We start from the raw sequence: 25,208 nt of genomic DNA on the forward strand, positions 1-25,208 counted from the left end.
TCCCTCTCCAAGGACTGATCCCAACATGTCCCAAGTATGTCAGATGAAGCTTCAGAATCCTTGCCTCTAAGCAGCAGCCTGGCACCACAGCTCAAAGGCATCAATTCTCCTTCTATCATCCCTAGTCATTGTCCAGCTTTCTGATGAATAGCAGATTGACATCATTACTCTTTAGTACTTTGGAGAGGTCTCTGACAGCAGACTTTCCCAATGCAATTCGTCTTTTAACTTCCTGACTGCTGGTACCAAGAGTGTTCAATGTAGGGGCAAGGAAACTGAAGCTGTTGACCACCTCAATCTCTTCACCAACCATCATGATGCTGTCCATTGGCCCAGTTGTGAGAATCTTTGTTTTCTTGATACTGAAATTCAATACATACTCAAGGCTGCAGTCCTTGACCTTTGGCAGCAAACACTTCAGGTCCTCTTCAATTTCAGCAAGCAGGATTGTGTCATCTACATAATGCAGACTGTTGATGAATCTACCCCCTATCATTTCCACTCATAGAGCCCAGCCTCCCAGATAATCTGTTCCACATGTAAGTTGAAAAAGATATGGAGATAGGACACATCCTTGGCGCACACCCTTCACAATTTTTAACTATGCAGTACTTCTTTGCTCTGTTCTGACTGGTCCTTAGAGAAGCACATCATGCTTGGAAGGACGGAGGAACAGCACAGGAGAGGGAGACCCCAGATGAGATGGATTGACACAGTGACTGGAGCAAAAGAGATTGGAGTGTTGGAATTAGTGAGACTGGCTCAGAACAAGGAAGGGTTCAGAGCTGCTGTACATAGGGTATAGGGTCGCTATGGGGTGCAGATGACTCGATGGCATGTAACAACAAACATGTAACCAGCTGTCAACTTTCCTCATTCTTCCAAAGACTGACCTTTCTAAGGGAATGATAGGAAAGAAATAATGTTTTGTGTGCCAAATTCACTGCTTTTCTGGTCCAGAGTATGGTATTTCCTAACTAAAGTTAATAAAATGAAACTCTTTTTAACCTCTTTATTGCTGTTATTGAGTGGGAGATGGCCCTCCAACAGGTTTTCAGAGGCAGTAAGTCTCTTCTAAGAGACTGCCTATCCTTCTCCCAAGGAGCAGGTGGTGGATTGAAAGGGTGGATGTCCAAGTCCACCCAAATGCACCTCAGAAGAAATGCCAGGCAATCTACACTAAAAAAAAAAAAATCAAGTCATTGAAAACCCTATGGAGAAGAGTTCTACTCTGACACACTTGACAGTAACTAACTGGCTTAAGTTGTTTCAAACTAATCCTTGAGGACAATATCTAATTGAAATTTTAATGAAAGTTTATATAGAATTTGGGTTTCCAATCCTTCATTGTTGCACATTTTCTTCCCTGCCCCTCCACCCTCCCACATCACTTTTTTCTTTCATTGTTATACAGTCCCCTCACCCCTGCCCCAGGTCCCTTTACTATGTATGCCACTCTTATTCTGGACTCTTGTCATGCCAGTAACACTTAATTATCTATTCCTTTTATAAGTTCTCTCCCTTGTCTGTTTCAATGCCATGTACATTCTCTATCCCTCTTTTCTTAGTTTTCCCCAACCCCCATGCCAGTCCTGTTTTATAACAGTGGCATTATGCTGTATTTGTCTTTCTGTGACTGAGAAATTTCACTCAGCATAATGTCCTCCAAGGTCACCCATTTTGTATATTTCATAACTTCTTTGTTTCTCAGTGCTGCATAATATTCCACTGTGTGAATATGCCACAGCTTCTCTATCCACTCATTTGTTGACAGGCACTTGGGTTGTTTCCAACTCTTTGCTATTGTGAATAAGGACAGTATCTTCAAGCTGATAGTAACAGATGTTTAGGACAAAAGATTCCGTAGTTTGGAAAATTAAGGAAAGTTGGTTTATTCATGATATGGGACTCTGGTGGCTCAGACCAAATGGAGTTACACTACTCCTCCAAACAGGGCTATGCACCTCTCTGGCAGTTCAAATCCACCAGCAGCTCCAAAGAAGAAAGATGAGCAATCTTCTCTTGTGTGATTTACAGCCTCTGATGCCCAAAGGAGGGGCAGCTAGCAGTCAGCTCTGACCCAATAGTAATGAGTGAGTGATAGTCTTTATTATATAACTTCTCACAGAGTCTTTTTACGTGGTCATTAGAATGCTGGCAAGACATCTGATTTTTTAATAGTATATAGATAGCTGCTTAAGTTAAATAAAATCCTCCCACCCCCCAACCCCAGAAACATTTTGAAAAGGCCAATATTTTACAGCAGATAGTACAGAAAAATTATGGTAATTGATGACAGGGTACCAGTAATCAGATCTAATCTCTGAAAAGTCTCTGGAAACAGTTCCAGAAGACTGCCAGTATTTTGACCAATCATGTATAACTAACTCCACTTACTGAGCACTGAGTCTACTGCTTTTTAGAATAAAAATCTAGAATATTAAATAGGAATTTAAAAGAAAATGAAATAAAATTTATAGTTAATTATTAATTTTAGATTATTCTCTTTATGGGAAAAAACTATATATATGACAGGAAAATATGCCATTTCATTAACGTGGTAGTAAAAATTACTTGCTTATGAAAGGAAAACATAAATTCAGTGAGTCCTAAGTCAGTAAGCAATAATAGCTAATCTATCAACTAAAACAACTGTTTGATTTCTAAAATAAAAAGAAAATAGATACTAATAATGTTTACTAAGCAAGAAAATACACACCACTACTAAATAAAGTCAACAAAAATGTTTGTTAATACTTTATTAGTATTTTCTAAAGGACAGAACATAACGCAAACCAAATAAAATGTTTAATTTTTTTAGTTCAATAAAAATAACTGACATTCTTTCTGATTGTTATTTTTTCTTTGTTAAAGAAAGTATTGATAGAACAAATAGGCACACAGCTGACACGTACATACTGTACAATGATATGCACAAGTTATTTTGTTTTTAACAATTATAATCCTAAAATGTGCTCTTTATATTTTTCCCTTGTAATACAGGAGCCGTGCTCCTATAAGCAAAATTTATTAATAACAAAAGAATTATACAAGGAGTGACAAAAAGACTTTTAAAACAAGTCCTTAAATAAAAGGATGCAGCAACAACGGAATGTAAGTTGTTGGGTTAAGAAGACAGTTTAAACTAGATCTCAAAACATTAAAAATTCATTTATTTTACAATTACTCAAATACACATGCATTGAATGAAAATATTGCACAAAATTAAAATTATAGATTGTGAAATTTATATTGTTCTTAATTTTTATAAAAATTGGTACAATTTCTGGTAGCACTTACTGTTTCCCCCGCAAATACCAGCAGCACAAACTTAAAATGAAACTGAAAGTCAAGAAATTTTTTAAATTTTTGTTTTAATTAAGGCTAACCGAATGCATCCACTAGTCAATGGCACAACTGTTTTCAGCAACCCTTCCAAACATCCTAACTGTAGGAAATGCCCACCTAAGTGCTATATTTAATTTTACAATCAATTTTTTAGCTGAATGAGCTACAAGTTAGTAGGAGTGATGGTTTCTATAGTTTATATGTTACCTGAAAAATTTGAAAGCCAAAAGAATAATTAATTTAAAGGTTTTTGCCTAAAGGCACCACTGATTTAAAAACACATTCAAAAATCAATTATCAGAAGACATAAAGCCTCTTCATGTATATATATTCATATATGCAATAAATGCATTAAATGTAATAATTTTATTAAACCTAGGACACTGTACTTGCTTACAGGTTAAATACTTTGCACACAGTTTAACCAAGCATCTCTAATTTAAGCATGACCAGTAAAAACACAGACGTGCACAGTGAAGATGCACCATTTACACAGATTACCATTGACATTTTTGCTTTTGAAATATAAATTCTTTTAAACAAAATTGTTTTTAAAAACTGCTTTAGTCAAATAGTTTTGGTATGACTGCAGTTATAGTGTAGAGATCTGCTATAAAAATCTGCAATCATTCAGGACCTTTCTTTCCCTGGTCGATGGCCAGTGTTTCTTGGATTATACAGAAATGGTTTCTCCCATGTGCACTCCAGGCTCTTACTTCTGTACACTTTTAGATTTTATTCATGTCAAAAATACACTTGAAACGGGTAGGGGTATATATGGAAATCATTGCACTTATGGATATGTTGAGGCTTCCTACAGACATGTTTCACATATCCTCACTTTTAATGCCTGAGGTATAGCGACAGGACAGCGCAGAGACACACTGTGATGAAGAAATACTTTTTCTTCTATCAGAGCCACTAAAGATCTTTTCTCACCTGCAAGCTGCAAATGAAAGGGTATGTATTTATTCACGTATGTATTTTGGAATACATGCAACACATGCTGGATATGTGCATACTATAAGTATGCACAGCAGCATTATTAATAAATATATTACTATAAAGCTTTAAAGAAGGCTTTATTCTGTTAATAGGCTTCATTTTATAAGTAGGGTCTAAGAGAAAACAAGACTGTAATATCTTGTTCCAACCTTAAAACTCCCAAATAAATGGGATACCAATACTTCATCCTTTTTATCTTAAGCACCTAGACTTTCTTTTAATACCAGGGTCTTGGCTCAGTGGTCTAATAAGTAGCTTCACTATTTTAAGGTTTTAGTGTTACATATTTTTTAAAACAAAGCAAAATAAAAAGGTGACACATCCAAATCCTAAACAATGGAGTACTTAAAACTATTCAAAAATCCTGCATATCTCTAAGATGGGCAAAATGGAAGTAAGAAACTATAGAAATGCAGAGGCTCTAAGTTTGTTGTTGTTGTTGTTGGCATGAAATTATTTTAGGGACTTAGATACACTGAAGAGTTTTGCCAACTTTATTTAGTAAAATTTTACATTATGTGAACTATAAATAAGAGCATTTTTTAAAAAAATATTATAATTCTGTTTTCATTGTTTTATGTATGTACAAAGTAATAGAATTAGGAATTTGTATATTTTTATATGACTAGTAAGTTCATAATCCTTTGATTTGCTATTTTTCAATTACCTAAGGTATGTCTAGATCACACAATTTAAAATTAGCATATTGGTAACTTCAATAGAGTACTGCTTTTTTTTAAAAAAAAATTCCGTATTTTAAGATAAACTGAATGTATTTATTTGGCAGTTCTTCCAACAAGTTATAGTCTTTCCTATACAATCAGTAATCTATTAAAGAAAATGGTAATAATTTGGAACTAAAATAAAGCCACCACATTCTTTTATTTTGCACACAGAATGCCAAAAGAAAACTTAACAATTGAGTACCTTAAGAGCAGAACAAAGCCCATAAAGCACGTAATAATTAAGATTTGTTAACAAACCTAATCAAAAGTTGCTTTTGACTGGTTTTATTTTATATTCAGTTTTATTTTTACAGCCCTAACACAAAACTTTAACTCAGTGTAAGGTTTTTCATACATTAAAGGCATTCTGTCACTTTTTCCAAAGTTGAAACAGATGTTCCAGAGATCAATCATCTGGTTAATCCATACTACATCAAAAGGCTGACACAAACAATAAAATCATGACACAAAACAAATTCCCCCAAATCATCCATTGCACCATCTCCCACTGTTAAACAAATTAGTCAATTATCTGTGATCCACTGTTTTGTGCTTTCCTTTACCCTCATGTATACACTCTGGCACTTTGTCATTGCTGGAGAATGCTGAAAAATTTGAACGGAAGAAAGAAACCTCACTCTTGCTCGAGACGCGGGCAATAACCTCTCAGTGTTGCACAACTATGCACCAAATAATTTCAAAACACAAAAACCTCTCGTGGTAGTGGCTGGATTATAAATGAGGATGAGAACCACAGTCTTATGGATGTATTAATAATCTATTTGAGACACTAAAAGACTGGTGCAGATACAACAGTATGAGTTGAGCCCCAGAAGATATGTCCATACCATTTGTCCTGGACAAAAAGAACACCAGCTTCCTAGACTGGAGTGTCACCTTTTCTGTAAAGAAGGCGCTTGAGTAGATTGAAGTTTCTGTTTATATTTCTGCATCTGCTTTGACCGTGAGTGCAGTTTGTTGAAAAGTTCACGGAATTTGTATTGTGGAAATAAGGTTTCCAAAAAGCCTTCCAAGAAGACATAAACCATTCTTCTATTTAACTGGTTATGCTGAAACATTTCAAAAACACGAAGAATACCTTTCCGTGTTGTCTCAGCCCCAATAATGTGCTTCAGTTCATCTAAATGAGGAGGGGGGAAAAATACCACAAGTGAGTTCTTAAATAAAGGAAGTTCAAGGCTTAAATTATGTTTTTATATTAGATGAAGCATTCAAAGTATACAACAGTGGCAAAATTGGTATCCAATTAATGCATTTCTACTATCTAGCATAAGTGAGAATTTTTAAAAAATTGTGCATGTATCCACTCATGACCCTTCAGGCAACACAGCACAGGACAAAGAGATGAGAATCAGAAATCACAAGTCAGTGATATAGCCCTGTCCCTTAAATTCATGTGATAATTACCCACCCTGAGTCTGTTTTCTTACCTGTATTCAGGAATTTATTTTAATCAATATTGTGTAGTTCTAAGGACTTAATGATATAATGTAAACTCTAATCTGCTGTCAAGGACCTCTCTAGAGAGCTAAAGAGCAATGAGATCAGTCTAGAGAATAAAGAATGCCTCATCCAGGCCATGGTCTTCACAATTGCTTGCTATGGATCTGAGAGCTTGACAATGGATACGGCTGACAGAAGATGACTCGATGAATTTGAGTTGTGGTGCTGGAGACACCATTGATTGTCCAAGAGAACAAAGACATCTGTCCTGGAGAGGGTGAAACCAAGTTACTACTTGGAGGCAAGGCTTTTGAAACTCATCTCACATATGCTGGGCATGTTGCCAGGAGAGACAAGTCCTTAGAGAATAACATCATGGTCCTTTTTGGAAGGATGGAGGGTCAGTACACGAGAGGAGGATCCTGGATGATATGGATTGACACAGTGACTGTATCAATGGGGTCAGGTGTGTAAGAGATGGTGAGGTTGGCTCATGATAGTGCAAGGTTCAGAGCCACTATTCATTGGGTTACTATGAGTTGAAGATGACTTGATGGCATATTAACAACAGCAACTATGTCCAGCTCAGAGTGGGAAATGCTATAAGGAATAAGATGTGTAGAAATTGATGCATAATCTCAAAGATGTAATAATAGGTGTGTCATACTAACAGTAACAGTGGAAGTATAACTACATTTATAGGGAGAGTTCCTGCCTAAATAATAAAGAAAAGTTTCCTTCAAGAAGTGACATCTTGAAGCTGACTTTGCTATCTGGGCAAGGCTGTGATAGCCAAAAAGATATGAAGGATCAGGCGTTGTGGAGAGAACATCAATGAACAAAAGGGTTGTGGTTGTTTTTGTTGTTGTTAAGTGCTGTCGAGTCACAGACGACTCACAGCGACCCTATGAATGAAAGACCGGAACACTTCTATAATTTTCATCATTTGTCCATGTTCATAGAGTTTCCGGAGGCAAGCTATTTGTAGTTCAACTCTATGAACAAAAAAGGGTAGTAAGAAGACAATGATAAAGGACTATTCAAAAATTAGAGGCAATTTAGTTTAAATTTTAGGATTTGTATAAGAAGAGAGAATTGAAAATTCTATGTCAGGTAAAATTTACTCATAGGCAACATGAAATGAATAGATATTTAAGTAAGGATATAATGAGATTATTCTTAATGAATCAAAGCAAGACTCTTAATAGAATTATTTTTGTTTTGTTTTAGAACAAAAGCTATACCACCAAAATGTTTTTCTCACTCTATTGTAAACTTGTGGGGTATTTTTAAAATAATTTTTTATTGTGATTTTAACAAAAGTTTACATAAAACTTGGGGTTTCCATTCATTCGTTGTTGCACATTTTCCTCCCTAACCTCAACCCCTGACCCAGTTCGCTTTTTGATGTAAACAGGGATTTACTCTTTAGAAGGTGCCATTCATCAATTTTATCCTCTCCAGATTGTGCATTTCTGGCTGTCTTTTTCAGTCTTTTAGCCTTCTAAGCTTGGTTCCATTTTGGCTCTTATGATCTTTATGGTTTTGGGCTTCATATCCAGTTGATTTTTATCTGTAATGTGAGATGTGGATCCTGTTTCAGCTTTCTGCAGGTCCAGTTTTAACTCCACCATTGGCCGGAGAGGTTGTCATTTCCCCATTTGATAGGTTTTGTTTCCTTGAGGATTATCAGTTGACATACCAGACAGGTCAATTTCTGGGTTCTCGATTCTGTCCCATTAGTCTATGTACTTGTCAATGTACCAATTCCTGCTATCTTGGTTATTACAGCTGTGTAGAAGTTTCTGAGGTCAGGATGATATGCCTCCCACTTCATTTCAAAAGAGTAAAAAGATGCTCTACAACCTGGGGAAAAAACATTTGGCAATACTATCTTAGATGAGGTTCCCATAACAAAAGTTTACAGAATCCTACTGGGCCTCCACAAGAAAAACACTGATAAGACAATTACAAAACAGGAAAAAGACATGGAAAGAATAACAGACACATGAAGAAATGCTCAAAATCACTGGCAAAGAGAGAGATGCAAATCAAAACCACAATGAAATACCATCTCACTTCAGTAGCAGTGACAAAGTTTAACAGGACATCAAGCAATAAATGTAGGGAGAGGTAGAAACTATCATATATTGTTGGACAGTTTGGCATTTCCTAAAAAAGCCAAATATAGAAACTCCATCTGACCTAGCTAATACACTACTAAGAATATACTGCAAGGAAATTAAAACTAAGACACAAATGGAGATTTGTACACTAATGTTCATAACAGCATTTTTCGCCACTGCAAGAACATAGAAAAAGCTCAAAATGTCCAACAACAACTGAATGGATTGAGAAACTGGTACGTTCACACGATGCAATACTATGTAGCACTCAGGAGCAACGATTTTGAAAAATACTACATAACTTTTTCTCCTTGGAGGCTAGTGATTTTGAAGCTTCATCTCACATACTTTGGGTATGTGGCTAGGAGGGACTGATCCTTGGAGAAGGACATCATGCTCAAAAGGGTGGAGGGACAGTGCAGAAGAGGAAGACCCTGGAGACATGGATTGATGCAGTAACATGGGCAATGAGAGTAGGTGTATCAGAATCAGTGAGACTGGTTCAGGACAGGGCAGGCTTCAGAGCTATTGTACATAGGATTGCTGTGAATCGCAGGCGACTTGATCACAGGCGACATAACTACTACATAACTTGGGAGCAACTATAGAGCATTATGCTAAGTGAACTCAGTATCATAAGGACAACTAGTGCATAGGACCAATTTTGTAAAAATAGAAGGATAACTGTATAAGTTCAAGGGGGGATGGGGTGGGAATAGAGGGGTGAGGATGGGTAGGGGAGATATCACAGGGTTGCATAATAAGAAAAAAAAAAACACCCAGTGGTAAGCATTTAACTAGGAGTACCTGGTACAGTTAGAAACAAATTGTGCCACTGAGTCAATTCTTCCTCAGAGAAACCCTACAGGATAGGGAAGAACTCCCCCCTAGGGTTTCTAGGCTGTAATCTTGAACAAGAGCTTACTATCATATTTCTTCTCCTGTTGAACCAAACAGCCTTTGCTCCTGGTGAATCCAAAGTGCACTTTAGGTACAAGTAAGTGCTTTAACTCTCATTCTACCAGAGATCCTTTGTTGTTATGTGCCATCAAGTCACCTGTGACTCATAGCAACCCTGTGTACAACATCCCTAAACCCTGCTCTATCCTATGCCAATCTCACTGTCTCTGACACACCTACCCCCATTACCCCAGTCACTGAATCAATCCACCTCACTGAGGGTCTTCCTCTCCTGTGCTGACCCTCTACCCTCCCAAGCATTACCTCCCTCTCCAAGGACAGGTCCTTCCTTGCAACATGTCCAAAGTATGTCAGACGAAGTTTCAGAATCCTTACCTCCAAGGAGCAACCTGGTTTCACCCTAAGAGGAAGAATCTGTTTGTTCTCCTAGCAGTCCATGCTCTTAACTAGCACCATAACTGAATGGTATCGATTCATCTTCTATCATCTTTATTTATTATCCAGCTCTCTTATGCATAGCAAATAACTGAGAAGACTATGGTTTGGAACAAGGGCACCTTAGTCTCTAGACTGACACTGAAGCTCTTCAGTACTCTGGAGAGGTCCCTGATAGCAGACTTCCACAATGCAATTAATTTTTTATTTCCTGGCTGCTGGTACCAAATGTGTTGATAATGGAGCCAACCAAGCTTAAGCTGTTAACAATCTCAGTCTCTTCGTCTATCATGATGCTGCCAATCAGCGCAGTAGGGAGGAACTTTGCTAGGAATTGAATATTTTCTAACTGGATTATGTATACATGAAGGCATCCTTTCACATTTTCTTTCACTTCAGGTCTTTTCATAAGTATCATCTTTTCTGTGAGGATTTCCTTGACTCCGTAACTACTCAACTAACACTTTCTATTCCCTTTGGCTGCATTCCTTCTTTCTTCGGTAAGACTTTACACTGTCTAATACAATGTACACTGCATTTATTTGTTTTGTTTTCTATCTCCCCCAAGAGAACCCAAGTTAAAAAAAAAAAAAGCAAAATGTGTGCAAAGACCAATTTTTGGTGCATAGGTGTTCAGTAAATACTGATATGAATGAATAAAGTTTATTCTAGCTGCACAACTCAGTCTTTATAACACAATCCAGTTGACTCCTGCTTGAGCTGGAACTGACACCTTGTTGACCCTCCAGCAGGTTTCAGAGGCTGGATACTGCTCATTTTTCTCTCTCAGAGCCACTCCATGGATTCAAGCCGTCAAGGGAGGTGCTGATTTTGTGCTGACTGTGCACTCCCTGTGGACTATGCCACCAGAACTCCTTTGTACAGGAAGTCATTTTTGCAAAAACATCTTTTTTAAGGTGTGTTTTCTAGAATTTGCTTTTTACCACCAAGTGGAACTTTATATAGAATTAAAAGCCAAGTGGTAAATTTCCAATTTAATTATGTCCTACAGAAGAAAAAGGTGATTATTAAAATTTTATGAAGCAACATTATAAGAGAGTAAAGAACTAAAAGAAAATCTTTTTTTTGCTCTCCACATTCATAATTAAACTATACAGAAAATATTCCTAGATATATTGAAAAATATTAACAAAAAATGGCTCAAGAAACACTATTTCCTTCTAGTCATATAAAGTCTGTCACATTACCTAGGCTCTCTTTGTGAGAGTAGACAAACAAAGATAAAGTGAATCTCAATGAGTGAGGTAGCTGCACCCTAATCAAAAACCTCAAATAAGGCCAACAAAATACGCTGTTTTGTTTACTTTCTCTGATATTGTTTTCATAAATATTAACAATGGTTCAACTGTTTCTATGGAAATGATTCTTTGAAAGAATTTGTTTTAGTAAGTAGAATATTCTTTCAGAAGACCTGGTACTTATTCTTTTTATTAATCTTTCATTTGCCATACATTTCATTTCTTTTACAACCTTATTCTGTAAAAGCTCAAGGCAGCAGCAAGAAATGGTTAAAAGCACTGCCTTCTCAGTCATTTAGAGATGAGTGAGAACTGCAACTGATACAACTTCAGTAGATTATTTACCCTCTGCAAGCATCTGTTTTCTCACATAGAAAGCTGTGACATTAGCATATGAGGAGGAATGCGGCATCAGGATTGGAGGAAGACTCATCAACAACCTGCTTTATGCAGATGACACAATCTTGCTTGATGAAACTGAAAAGGATATGAGACGTTTGCTGCAGAAGGTCAAAGACTGTGGTCTTCAATATGGACTGAAGCTCAACATGAAGAAGACAAAGATTCTCACCACTGGGCCGATCAGCAGCTTTATGATGGACAGAGAACTTGAGTTGTTGATAACTTCAGCTTGACTGGTTCTACAATCAACACTCTTGGTACCAGCAGTCAGTAAATCAAAAGATGAATTGTACCAGGAAAATCTGCTGTCAGGGACATCTCTAGAGCACTGAAAAGCAATGATATCTGTCTGGAGACTAAGCTATGCCTGTTCTAGGCCATGGTCTTTGCAATTACTTGCTTTGCATCTGAGAGCTGAACAGTAACTGAGGGAGACAGAGGAGGAGCAATGCCTTTGTAGTGCAGTGGTAGACAAGAGTGTTGAACACACTGTGGACTTCCAGGAGAACAAACAAGTCCTGGAGAGGGTGAAACTAGGCTGCTTCCTGGAGCCAAGGATTTTGAGGCTCTGCCTCACATACTTTGTCCATGTGGCCAAGGGGGACCAGTCATTGGAGAGGGACCTCATGCTTGGAAGAGTAGAGGGACAGTGTAGGAAAGGAAGACCCAGGATGAGATGGATTGACTTAGTGATTGAAGAAATGGGATTAGGTCTGTTGGAGACCATGAGACTGGCTCAGGATAGTGCAGGTTTCAAAACTTATGTACACAGTGTTTATTCCAGATGGCACATAACAACAACAGTGCAGGAAGGAAAGAGTGCTCCATTCTATTGTCCACAGAGCTGATACGACATAGAACAGACTCAATAACATCTAGCAAGAATAACAACTTCACAAGATTTATCAAATAAGAATGCCTAACTTACTGACTGGTATGTATATAGTAAATCATCAAATGGCAATTATAATAAAAATGACAATTAGCATGATCAATTAACAAATATTCAGGAGAAGCCCAAATTAATGAGTTTTGGAGTGGTGGAGTGCTGTTTTTTTTTAAATAAGTACCATAAACAACAAAGGTGCCTGCATACTCACCTGGCATAATTGCAAGTAATTTTGTTTTTCCAGCAATTCTTGTTCTCATTCGAATAGCTTTATCTCTGCATGGAACAGTCTCTGCTAAAATACCATTTGGCCAAAATGCATCTCTGTTTAAAAATATCAAATAAACATTGTAAACATTTTCATTTTCTAAAGATGCAAGTTCATAAAATTATGCCTGAAAGGGAGAAGCCTAATATTTACACATGCATGACATTCCATATACAGTAACTAAAGGCAAGGTTCTGGTTTTGGTGTAAAGGGCCATACACAAGAAAAGTTAACAGATTAATTCTGTCCTGGAGTAATTTATAAATACTAATAAACAGAAATGATGTCTTTGAGATGTGGTGTTGAAGAAGAGTACTGAATTGTCATGGACTGCCAAAAGAATGAACAATTATATCTTAGAGGAAATGCAACCATGATATTCCTTAGAGGTAAGCACAGTGAAACACTGTCTCACATACATTGGGCATGTTGCTAGGAGTGACCAGTCCTTGGAAAAACACATCATTTTTGGAAAAGTAGAAGGTCAGTGAAAGAGAAGACCCCCCAAGAAGATGAACTGACAGTGATTTTAACAATAGGATCAAGTATATTAAGGGTAATGAGGATGGCACAGGAGGAGGGCAAGGTTCAGATCTGTGGTTCACAGGTTTCTAAGCATCACAGTCAACTTGAAAGCACCTACCAACAAGAACAATAAAATAGGTCTCTGCTGACCATGCATCTCCTCCAAAATAGTACCTTCCATTATACTGAACTTTGTGTCCAACAATTTTTACTCAATTGTGCCACTCCACTCTCCTTATAATTAAGAAAATATAAAGTAAAATTCAGTGTCCAGGCCTTACAGTTTGATTAATTATAATATTCCTTTCATATGTAACTTCATCCCTTTACTTTCAGGAATGTCCCTGATTAGTTACTATTGCCTAGCTGGTAGGTAAAAGTCAAGAAGTGACCCAAGGATTAAAGTTCCCTGTGAGAATTTGGTCTAAAGAAGAAAAATATCCTAGATCCATGAGTTTCCACTCTGAGTGCACATTAAAATCATCCAGAAGAATGGAAAAATATCTTAATGCTCAGGTCATATCCTGGATTAATAAAGCTGAACACTTTGGAGAAGGGGCACCACATGTGTAGTTTTCAAAGCTCTCCAGGTGAATCAAATACGCAGGTAAGCCCAAGAACTTCTCTTCTAGAAGAGTGTAGTTCACCTATCCTGAACAGGCCACTCTGAAAGGAGCAGGGTTTAGTGAAAAACACAGCTTCAAAGTCAGAGAAACCTGGTTTCTCCATTTCAGAATGAGAGCATCTAGAACTCATCATGAAATGGAGATAAAATATCCATACCTTATAAAACATGCTGAACTCAGAATGTATGCAAAAATACATGACACAGTGACAAGAACTTAGATAAGTGTTCAATACCTTTGTTTACTTTCCTTTTCTTTAAAGGAGATGTGGTTTTATGCCTTATTTTCACGTTTAGGGGAAAAAAGGTTATTTCACTAATGTTATTAACTCATAGTGACCCTATGTACCAACAGCCCTGAACTTTGTCCTATCCAGAGCCTAATCTCATTGTCTCTGACACATCTACCCTCAGTTACTATATCAATCCATCTCATCCAGGGTCTTCCTCTCCTGTGCTGTTCCTCCATGCTTCCAAGCATGATATCCTTCTTGAAGGACTGGTCCCTCCTGGCATATGCTGTGATACTTTTTTTATGGGATTTTATGTCTCATTCCCCAGTGACTGGCAGAGCGTTAGGCACAGATGTTCAGTATATTTTTGTAGAATGAACAGATCAATTTGGGAATCGATGCTGTTCTGCATTCTTTTCAGAGGTGCAAATACATTTAGAAAATCAGATCATAGTGAGAAACATAAATGTGTATTTTAAAATTTTCATTTCAAATCAAGATGAGTAAACAGAATCAAGATAAACAAATTAAACCTCAAACCAGTAATGTGATTATAAAATGATTTCTATGTACATATGGGAGCTGCTCTGGAGGTCAGAAGGAAAAGAGCTAACTGCATGGTCAACCCAAAGGCAGGCAGCTCGAATCCACCAGCTGCTCCACAAAAGGAAGATGGATAATCTGTTTCTCTGTGATTCACAGCCTCTGAAAACCCACTAGTGGGTCAGCTATGAGTTAGTTCTGACTCAATGTCACATAACAACAACAACAAAAATAGCACTTACACATTAACATCTCAATTACCTTAAAACCATAGTACTGTAATAAAATAGTCACTCAAAGATTTTTTTCTTTCCATTTTTTCCTATTATGGTTTAAAAAAAATACTGATACTTTTGGAACACATCTTTATTAAAATCTCATAAATTCTTTTTTTGTATGTTTGCCAGAGACTAAAACAAACTTTATAAACAAGAAGCAAACAAGCAATGGTAGTTAATTAGTGATAACAATGCTAAACTCTGTACTACCTGAAAGAAGTGACTGTGTCTTAAGTTATACCTGAAACGTTTCACTGAGTCAGCAACTTGCTCTGGTGAGGTCATCCAATCAACATAGTCAACTATTTTTCTGAAAGTAAAAGAATGTACATGAGTAAGCTCAAAATTTTGAAAGATGAACAAAATAAAGAAATACTACCTTCAAAATAAAGAAATACTACCTTCACGAATCAAGCAACTTAATTTGGAATTAGTTCTAACAGCACATACTAATGACCTTTTAAAAAAACTAAGAAAAAAGAAGTTCTATAAAGGCTGAGTACTCTACATCCAGAAATAAGTTTAAAAAGCCAAGTAAGATTAAGTCTATGTTCAAGGAGGGGAGAAAAAAGTACCTATTAATAGTATCGCCATATGTGGCTCTAATAAGCTGCTGAAGTAGGTTTTTGATGTTCCTTCGCAACCACTGATTTCTCTCCTTTAAGTCAAATACTTCATCCATGAGAAGCAGCATTACTCTAAGTGGAATATTGTCATCAACCTAACCAAATATGAGAAGAAACAAGGATAAGTTTATAGGATGTTACAATCTACTTTTATTATTCTTGTAAGTCACAGATTACAAATCAGAGAATAAAAGGCCATCGTAACTGGAGATTTCAATTCCATTTTGAGAGAAATATCTAAATAGTAATCTTGAGTGAGAAATTTATATGCACACAATGATTAATATGTCATTAAGTGGTTGTAAAAATGCTTTTCCATGAAATACTACAGACTGGGGGGGGGACACGACCCAACATTTGGCAAATGTTTTGAAAAATATCATTTCAGACAAGGGTCTCATATCAAAAGTTTACAGAATCCTACAGGGCCTCCACAAGAGAAACACGATAACACAATTACAAAACAGGAAAAAGACATGGAAAGAATTTTCACAGAGGAAGATATCTGGACGACTAACAGGCACATGAAGAAATGCTCAAAATCACTGGCAATAGAGAGATGCTAGTCAAAACCAAAATGAGATACCATCGCACTCCAATAGCAGTGGCAAAGTTTAACAGGACAGCAAGTAATAAATGTTGGAGGATGTGGTGAGATAGGAACTCATATATTGTTGGTAGGATTATAAAATGGTACAACCACTCTGGAAGGCAGTTTGGTGCTTCCTAAAAAAGCTGAACAGAAAAATTCCATATGACCAGCAAAATCCTGCTAAAGGTGAACCAGAAATTACTGCAAACAGTACACTGACAGAAAACTACCAGAAATAGGAGCTGAGTTTAGAAGAGGTTGTGAGCCTAGAGACATTATTGCCAGTGTCAGATGGATCTTGGCAGAAAGCAGAGAGTACCAGAGGAATATCTATCTGTATTTCACTGACTATACAAAGGCATCTAACTGTATGGATCACAACAAATTGTGGCTAACCTTGAAGAAAAGGGGAATCGCAGAACAGTTCGCTGTGCTTAGGTGAAAGCTATACATAGACCAGGAAGCAGTTTTCAGAACAGAGCAGGGAAACACTGCATGGTTCAAAATTAGGAATGGAGCATTTCAGGGATGCATCCTGTCCCCATACCTTTTCAATATACATGCAGAACAGATCATTCGAAAAACAGGGCTTTATGAGGAGGAATGTGGCATCAGGATTGGAGAAGACTCATCAACAACCTACGTTATGCAGATGACACTACCCTGCTTGCTGAAACTAAAGAGGACCTGAAGAGCTTGCTGCATATTGGACTGTAGTCTTCAATATGGATTTAAGTTCAGCATCAAGAAACAAAGATTCTCACCACTGGGCCAAGTGGTGGCACCATGACAGATGGAGAAGAGATTGAGGTTAACAATTACAGCTTGCTCGGCTCCACAATCAACACTCCCAGCACCTGCAGTTAGGAAATCAAAACACAAACTGCACTGGGCAAATCAACTGTCAGGGACTTCTCCAGAGTACTGAAAGGCAGCAATTATCGGTCTAGAGACTAAAGCATGCCTGATTTGGCCCATGGTGTTCATAATTATTTGCTATGCTTTGGAAAACTGAGCAATGACTAAAGACGACAGAAGAAGAATTGATGCTTTCCAACTGTGCTGGAGAAGAGTCCTGAACATTCCAGGGTTTGCCAAGGAAACAAACAGTCCTGTCTTGGAGAGGGCGAAACCAAGTTTCTCCATGGAGACTAGGATTTTGAAGCTCCATTTCCCATACTTTTGGCCATGTGGCCAGGAGAGAGCAGTCCTTGAAGAAGGACATCATACTTGGAAGGGTGGAGGGACAGCACAGGAAGGAAGACCTGGATGAGATGGATTAACACAGTAACTGGGGCAATGAGGGTCAGTGTGTCATAATTAGCGAGACTGGCTCAGGATAGGGCAGGCTTCAGAGCTGCTGTAGACAGGGTCACTCTGGGTCGCAAGAGAGTCAATGGCATATGACAACAACATTCCACTGCTGGGAACATACCCCAAGAAAATAAGAACTGAGGCACGAATGAAGACTTGTACACTAATGAGCATAATAGCATTATTCACCATCGCAAGAACATGGAAACCATAATGTCCAACCACAATTGAATGGATTGAGAAATTATGGTACACTCACACAATGGTATACTAGGCAGCACACAGGAGCAATGATTTTGTAAATTATTACCTAACTTGGGAGGGACTGGAGAGCATTATACTGAGGGAACTAACTCAGTCTCATAAAGACAAATATTGTGTACGATCATTCTTGCAGAACAAGTATGAGGAACCAAGATGGGGAGTGGAGGGCTGAGGATGGGCGGGGGAGGGGGAGCAGAATGCTGAGGACAGGGGGGCATTAATCATAGGGTCACACAATTTGATGGGTGGGAGAAGGGGAAGGTGAAGAAATGAGAAATATCTGGTGTAAAAAACAGCATAAACAAACTTTGTAAATAAATTGGTATAAAATAAAAAGGGGGCGAAAGACTTAGGAAAAGATCTGGTTATTTTATATCCAGAGGTGCTGTGTTACTTTGACAAAGCAAATGATCACAGATTGTCCCACTACCTATGTCCTGATGCATCTTTACCATAAGAGTAATTTGAGTAAATTATTTAAACATCTATCTATATTTATTAGAAAAAATTATAGTCTGCACAAAATAACTTGTTTTCTTTGGTTGATAAGTTGTAACAGTACAAAATGCATATTTTACTAAATTGCTAGAATTTTCTTTCAATTTTTAACAACTAAAGTAATTATATTTTTATTATGGAAACATTCAATGATGCTGAAAGTACAGAAACTACAGATTTTAAAATACTTGTTAAGATTATACCAGATAATCCTAATTACTTAAAGGAAGAAAATCTGTAAAGTTTTGCTGTCACAAAAACACATAAAAAATAGGTACAGATTTAAGATTGCAACAAATCTGCATATAATTGTCTGTAATTTAGAATTCTTTTATCGCTTAAACCAATTATCATCTCATCAATGTTGAAATTGAAAGTATAAAAAGCCACACAAATTGTAAACATTTTTTTTGTTATCCTTCATTTCACATATTCAAAGCTTACCCTGACCAAACTATAGCAGAAAAGGGGTAAGAAAACCTATTACTAAGACAAAGTAAGTACTACAGCTTAATATAAATAAACTGAGTTGAAAACAGAAGGGAAAGACTCCAATTTTAAACTATATACGCCTACTGGAACAGAATACAGAGATCAGAAACAATCATAGACAACAACTTGATTTTTTCAATAAATGTTGCTTGGGACAACTGTCCCTCACTCTACACACAATTCAAACCTAAACAGATTACAAACCAAAATGTTAAAATGTCCATAATGATTTTTAAGATAAAACATAAAGGAACACCTTTGTGGTCTTGGGAAGCTTTGGTAGCCTATAGGGTAGATAGCTACACTTTTAACTGGCAACTCTCTCGTGTTTTGAATCCATCAGTGGCTCCATCATAGAAGGATGGGCAACCCCCTCCTCCTGTGCAATTCATAATCTCTGAAGACTAGTTGGAGGGTAGCTATGAGTCAATTCTGCAATGAGTCTTTGTTTTTGCGACCTTGCAGTAGGTATAAAATTTATATATACATAAAGTAAGTAGAGAATAGTAGGTATTACATTCACACTATACAAAGCACTTATATTAATTAACAACTCAAAGAACCAAGTCAACAAGAAAGTAGGGAAAAGATCTACACAGATACTTAAGACAGAACTGGTCAGTAGTCCTGGTCAATAAACATGAAAAAAATGTTTCACAGCTCATCAGATAAATGCAAATCCACATATCATCAAATGATCAGAATGGATAAAACTAAAGGATAAAAAAATCTTGGGCCTTCCGCCGCAGCAGCCATGGCTGTGCGCTACCTTATGGCCGTGGGCCTCAACAAGGGCCACAAAATCACCAAGAACGTGAGCAAGCTGAGGCACAGCCGCCGCCGCGGGCGCCTCACCAAGCACACCAAGTTCGTGCGGGACATGATCCGGGAGGTGGCTTCGCGTCCTACGAGCAACACGACATGGTGCTGAGCTGCTCAAGGTCTCCAAGGGCAAGCGGGTCCTCTAGTTCATCAAGAAAAGGGTGGGGACACACACCCACACCAAGAGGAAGCGAGAACTCAGCAATGTCCTGGCCGCCATGAGGAAGGCGGCTGCCAAGAAGGACTGAGTGCGCCCCACTGTCCCCCAAAGCCCATCTGATGTAATAAAGTGTAACCAACACAAAAAAACCCAACCAAACAAACAAAAAAATCTTGAGTACTTATAAGCTATGAAAGGATTCCTGATAGTGTAGTGATTAAGTGTACTGCTGCTAATTAAAAGGTTGATAGTTTGAATATAACCAGTGGCTGTGCCCAAGACAGCTATGGTAGTTTGCTTCTGTAAATATTACAGCCTTGGAGATCCTCTGGGTCAGTCCCCCTCAGTCCTACATGGCCATGAGTTGATGTTTAATCAGTGGCAACAGGCTCAGGGGAGAACTCTCCTCGCTTGCTGCTGAAAGTGTAAGGGTGTTGCTTTTATCTTTCAATATGGCTTTCCTAGTCTTAATTTGCCTTTGCTACAGATGGGCGGGTATATGCGAATAGGTGTATTAGCTTATCTACAAGAGGGACTGGCTATCTACCAATCCTCAAGAGGATTGGCTAATCTCAGAAATCCACAAAGGGACTGGCTGATCTCACCAATAAATTGAGCAACGAAGCAGCAGAAAGAGAGAATTATCCTGACCACCAGTGAAGAAACCTCACCAACAAGAAAAAAGCAGCCTGAACTAGAGACCTGACATGAGATGGAGCTTGGAACTGTTATATAATAGTTAGTAGAGCTAAGAGCCTTTGACAAAGTATGTTGGACAACTAGGGTTGGGTGGAAAAAACTGGCAGGACTGAGAACTTGGCAATGCTTGTCCAAAGCCACGGGGCTCAAGTCTGAGGTGCCTGCAAGCACATTTTGGGAGCTGTCCTGACTGTATTCTGCTACTAACCTGGATGATAAGACTTCCCCACTGCCCCCTTTTTCTATACCAGAAACAATTCACATGGATGACAGACTTTTAACTTTCCCAATATGGTTCTGGGTAGTCTGTAAGCTATCACACTGGATTTTGGACCCAGCAAACAGTGAGACTGGTGTTGTAATGAGTAGAAAGAGGTATGGGAGAGTGTGGAGGACATGTCTGACCTCATGGGAATTGGTTTAGTGTTACTGATGCTGTTAACGGGAACAGTTCCCCTTTGTGAAGTCAGTAAAGATCCGACATGGCCGTCCTAACATGGCCTTTGCTCTTTCTACAAAGCGGACTCTCTGGAAAGCTAGCTGAAATTATCAACTGAAACTAAACTTACTATGCATAACCTCTGACCTAACAATTCATTTCTAGATACAGAAATACATGCTTTTTTCCCTTTAACTCAGAAGGCATGTACTAGAATGTTCACAGAACTACTATTCATAATACAATGAATAAATTGTTCTACATTTAGAAAATAAAATATTGTATAGCTATAAGGATGAACAATCTACTATAAAACAACCTTAAGAATATCAGTGTGTTATTTTTTTAAAAAAAGCCAGCCTTAAAGGAATACTTCTTATAAAGATACATATATATATATATATAAATAAAACAAAAGCAAAGCAAAAGCAGCCAGATTAGTGATTAGCCTTGATGGGGGAAAGAGCGTGATGGGAAGAATCTATGAGCAGATTTCTGGCAATATTCTGTTTCTTGATCAGAGGAAGACTATATGGGCATGTTCAGTTTGTAAGAATTCACAAACCATACACATAGATGTGTGTATAAAGCACTTCATTAAAAAGTTAAAAAGATCTTCCAAGTATAATTTGAATTACAAATGAATGTTACCAAGAATGAAATTAACTCACATTATCATCAAGCTGAGCTGAGACTCGACAATGTTCAGGATCTGAATCAGTCTTCGGAATTAAAGGAGGCACCTAGCAAATAATAATAAAGAAGAAAGTAAACACACAAAAACAGGGAAAGAAGGAAACACAATAATAATCCACAATTAGAATCAAACAACTTCAATTGTTTCAACTGCTTTTGGTGCAATATATAAGCAAAGTTTAACAATCTGAAATAAGAAATATAAAACGTTGATCATACTATCTCAAAGAATGCTTTTCCTTTTAAAAAGAATTGAGTTTTGAGTTGTAAGGAAAGGTTACTTAGCATAACTCAAAGGTTTTTAACAACAATTTAAAATTAATAAAGTCAAATGTCTTAAAGATTACATAGTAGCATCATTCTTCTTTCTTGTGCCTTAAAATTCTGATAGTAAGTAAGTTTAAGGAATTAATCCACTATTGTTATTGTTATGTGCCATCGAATCACTTGCAACTCATAATGACCCTATGTACAAGAGCCCAAAACGCAGTTCTATCCTGTTCCAACCTCGCTGCCTCAAACACACTCATTCCCACCACTCCACTCCACTCACAGAATCGATCCATGTCACCGAGGGTCTTCTTCTCCTGCGCCGTCCCTCCACTCTCCCAAACATGATGTCCCTCTCCAAGGACCAGGCCCTCCTTGCAACATGCCCAAAGTATGTCAGACGAAGCTTCAAAGTCCTTGACTTCAAGGAGCATTCTGGCTTCACCCTCTCCAGAACAAACCTGTTAGCAGCCCACGGTATATTCAACACTCTTCTCCAGCACCACAACTCAAAGGCATCAATTCTCTTTCTATCATCCCTATTCACTGTCCAACTCTCGATGCATAGCACATAACTGCAAAGACTATAGCCTGGATCAGGCACACCTTAGTCTCCAGCCTGACGTCGCTGCTCTTCAGTACTCTTGAGAAGTCCCTCATAGCTGACTTTCCCAATGCAATTCATCTCTTGATTTTCTGGCTGCAAGAGTGTTGACTGTGGGGCCAAGTAAACTAAAACTGTTAACTATCTCAATTTCTTCATCATCTTTTATGATGCTACCAAATGGCCCAGTGGTGAAAATCTTTGTGGTTGGTTTTTTTTATGTTGAGCTTCAATCCTTATCGAAGGCTGCAGGCTGCAGTCCTTGACCTTGTGCAGCAAGTGCTTCAGGTCCTCCTCAGTTTCAGCAAGCAGGATTGTATCATCTGCATAATACAGGCTGTTGATGACTCTTCCCCCAATCCTGATGCCACATTCCTCCTCATACAGCCCAGTATCTTGGATGATCTATTCTCCATACAGATTGAAAAGGTATAGAGACAAAATACATCCCTGATGGACCCCTTTCTTGATTTTGAACCATATAGTGTCTCCATGCTCTGTTCTGATGACTGCCCCTTGGTCCAAGTATAGGTTTGCATAAGCACAATCAAATGTTCTGGAATTCCCATTCTTCTCAGAGTCAGCCATAGCTTGTGTGATCTACACAGTCAAAAGCCTTTGCATAGTTAATGAAGCACAGATACTTTCCTCTGGTATTTTCTGCTTTCTGCCAAGATCCATCTAACATTAGATATATCACAAATACCATGACCTCTTGTAAATCCGGCCTGCACATTTGGCAGTTCTCTGTTGACATATACAGGAAGCATTAAAAGAAGATGGAAGGAGAACACAGAGTCACTGTAGCAGAAGGAACTGGCTGACATAGAAGAATTTAATGAAATAACATATAAGCAAGAGACTGTGGTGACGAAGGAGGAAGTTCAAGTTTCTCTGAAGGAATTGGCAAAAAACAAGGCTCCAGGAGTTGACGGCATACCAATTGACATATTTCAACAAACAGATGCTTCCCTGGATATGCTAAGTTGTGCCAAAAAATCTGGAGAACAGCCAGCTGGCCAACTGACTAGAAAAGAGAAACATTTGTTCCCATTTCAAAGAAAGGTGACCCAACAGAGTGCGGAAATTATCTAACAATATCATTAATACCACATGCAAGAATGATTCTGCTGAACCTATTATTAGATAGCTAATAAAGTGGATGTGGGAAATAATGACAGAAAGCTCAGTGTTCATTAACAATCATGTGTCAGCACTGGAAGTATCATTAAGTGTGATCTCTTCTAAAAAGCTTCCTCCTATCACTGTTGAGAAGTAAGAAGCAAAGTACAGTTCAATAAAGCATCAGCAAAGTCACTGGACAAAGTTATTTCAGTCTTAACGAACATTTCCACAATTAGAAAGAAAGATGAAATAAGATTAAAGTATGAGAACCAAAAAGTAAAACTCTACTGTAAGAACTGTCTCCTTTACATTAAAGAAAATTTGTTTGCACACTCACACTCTATATTTCCCCTTCAGTCAAACACAATCAAACAGAACATTCCAATAGGGAGGGTGGAGGGCACAAAAGAGAAATGCCCTCAATAAGATGGATTGACTCACTGACTGGGGAGAAAGGGACAGGTGTGTCAGAGATAATAAGATTGGCGCAGGATAGAGCAGGGTTTAGGGCTGTTGTGCACAGGGTTGCTATGAGTCGCAAACGACTCGACGGCACATAACAACAACAAATCATGATTACAACCTGGGATGGAATTATAAAACTGGAAATGCAAATTAGGAATCCAGAAAAACACCTTGCCCACTATCTTCACCTGTTAATACAGTACTGAAAAGCTAAACCTTCTAGAGCATTTTTAGTGAAACTCTCAGGAACACGCAAAATAATGGAAGGATTCAGAGACAAATGATGATGAAAGCCCTTTCCTTCTTTTGATCTTACATTCACTGCATCATGTGAACCAGGCGGGATTTTCTTGTATAAATACCATTGTTGTTAAGTACCCTCGAGTTGAAGATGACTCCCTAGCAGAACCTCAAATTTTCAGAGGCTGTAAATTGTATAGGAAGAGACTTCATTGCAGTGAATCACTGTAGTAGATTTGAGCTGCATGCCTCTGTGTTGGCAAAGCAACTCTTTACCACTACACCACCTGAGCTTCCTTGTATAAATATTAGTGAAAAACATTTGCACAATTGTTATGTGCTGTCGAGTCACTTGCAACTCATAGTGACCCTATGTACAACAGCCCTAAACTCTGCTCTGTCCTGTGCCACTCGCACTGTCTCCAATACACACATCCCGATTACCCCAGTCACTGAATCAATCCACCTCAAAGAGGGTCTTCCCCTCCTGTGCTGTCCCTCAACCCTCCCAAGCATGATGTCCCTCTCCAAGGACCTGTCCTTCCTTGTAACACGTCCAAAGTATGTTAGATGGAGCCTCAGAATCCTTGCCTCCAAGGAGCAGCCTGGTTTAACCCTCTCCAGGATGAATGTTTGTCTTCTTGGCAGTCCATGGTACATGTCAATATTCTTCTCCAGCACCACAGCTCAAAGGCATCAATTCTCCTTCTATCCTTCCTAGACACTGTCCAACTCTCTGATGCACAGCAAGTGATAGCAAAGACCATGGCCTGTATCAGATGCACCTTAGTCTCCAGAGAGACACCATTGCTCTTCAGTACTTTGGAGAGGTCCCTAACAGCAGACTTTCCCATGG

General features: G+C 38.2%; 1 protein-coding gene across 2 annotated transcripts in view; it reads right to left on the bottom strand.

The window, feature by feature from the left end:
- Positions 1-4,920: 4,920 nt before the first annotated feature.
- The window catches only part of SNX13 (sorting nexin 13), a 172,288-nt gene continuing 152,000 nt past the window's right edge, over positions 4,921-25,208 (bottom strand). The window contains exons 22-26 of one of the 2 annotated variants that reach the window (XM_006880270.1): positions 21,624-21,695; positions 15,622-15,767; positions 15,288-15,356; positions 12,786-12,898; positions 4,921-6,219 (exon numbers count right to left, since the gene is read on the bottom strand). In XM_006880270.1, coding sequence (XP_006880332.1) covers positions 5,972-6,219; positions 12,786-12,898; positions 15,288-15,356; positions 15,622-15,767; positions 21,624-21,695 — 648 coding nt within the window. In that variant the 3' untranslated portion in view covers positions 4,921-5,971. The remainder of the gene's footprint in view (positions 6,220-12,785; positions 12,899-15,287; positions 15,357-15,621; positions 15,768-21,623; positions 21,696-25,208) is intronic. The other variant, XM_006880269.1, reaches the window with a different exon arrangement.

Source organism: Elephantulus edwardii, unplaced genomic scaffold (assembly GCF_000299155.1).
Source record: "Elephantulus edwardii isolate Elephantulus edwardi_28Jun2011 unplaced genomic scaffold, EleEdw1.0 scaffold00007, whole genome shotgun sequence".
Classification (NCBI taxonomy): Eukaryota; Metazoa; Chordata; class Mammalia; order Macroscelidea; family Macroscelididae; genus Elephantulus; species Elephantulus edwardii.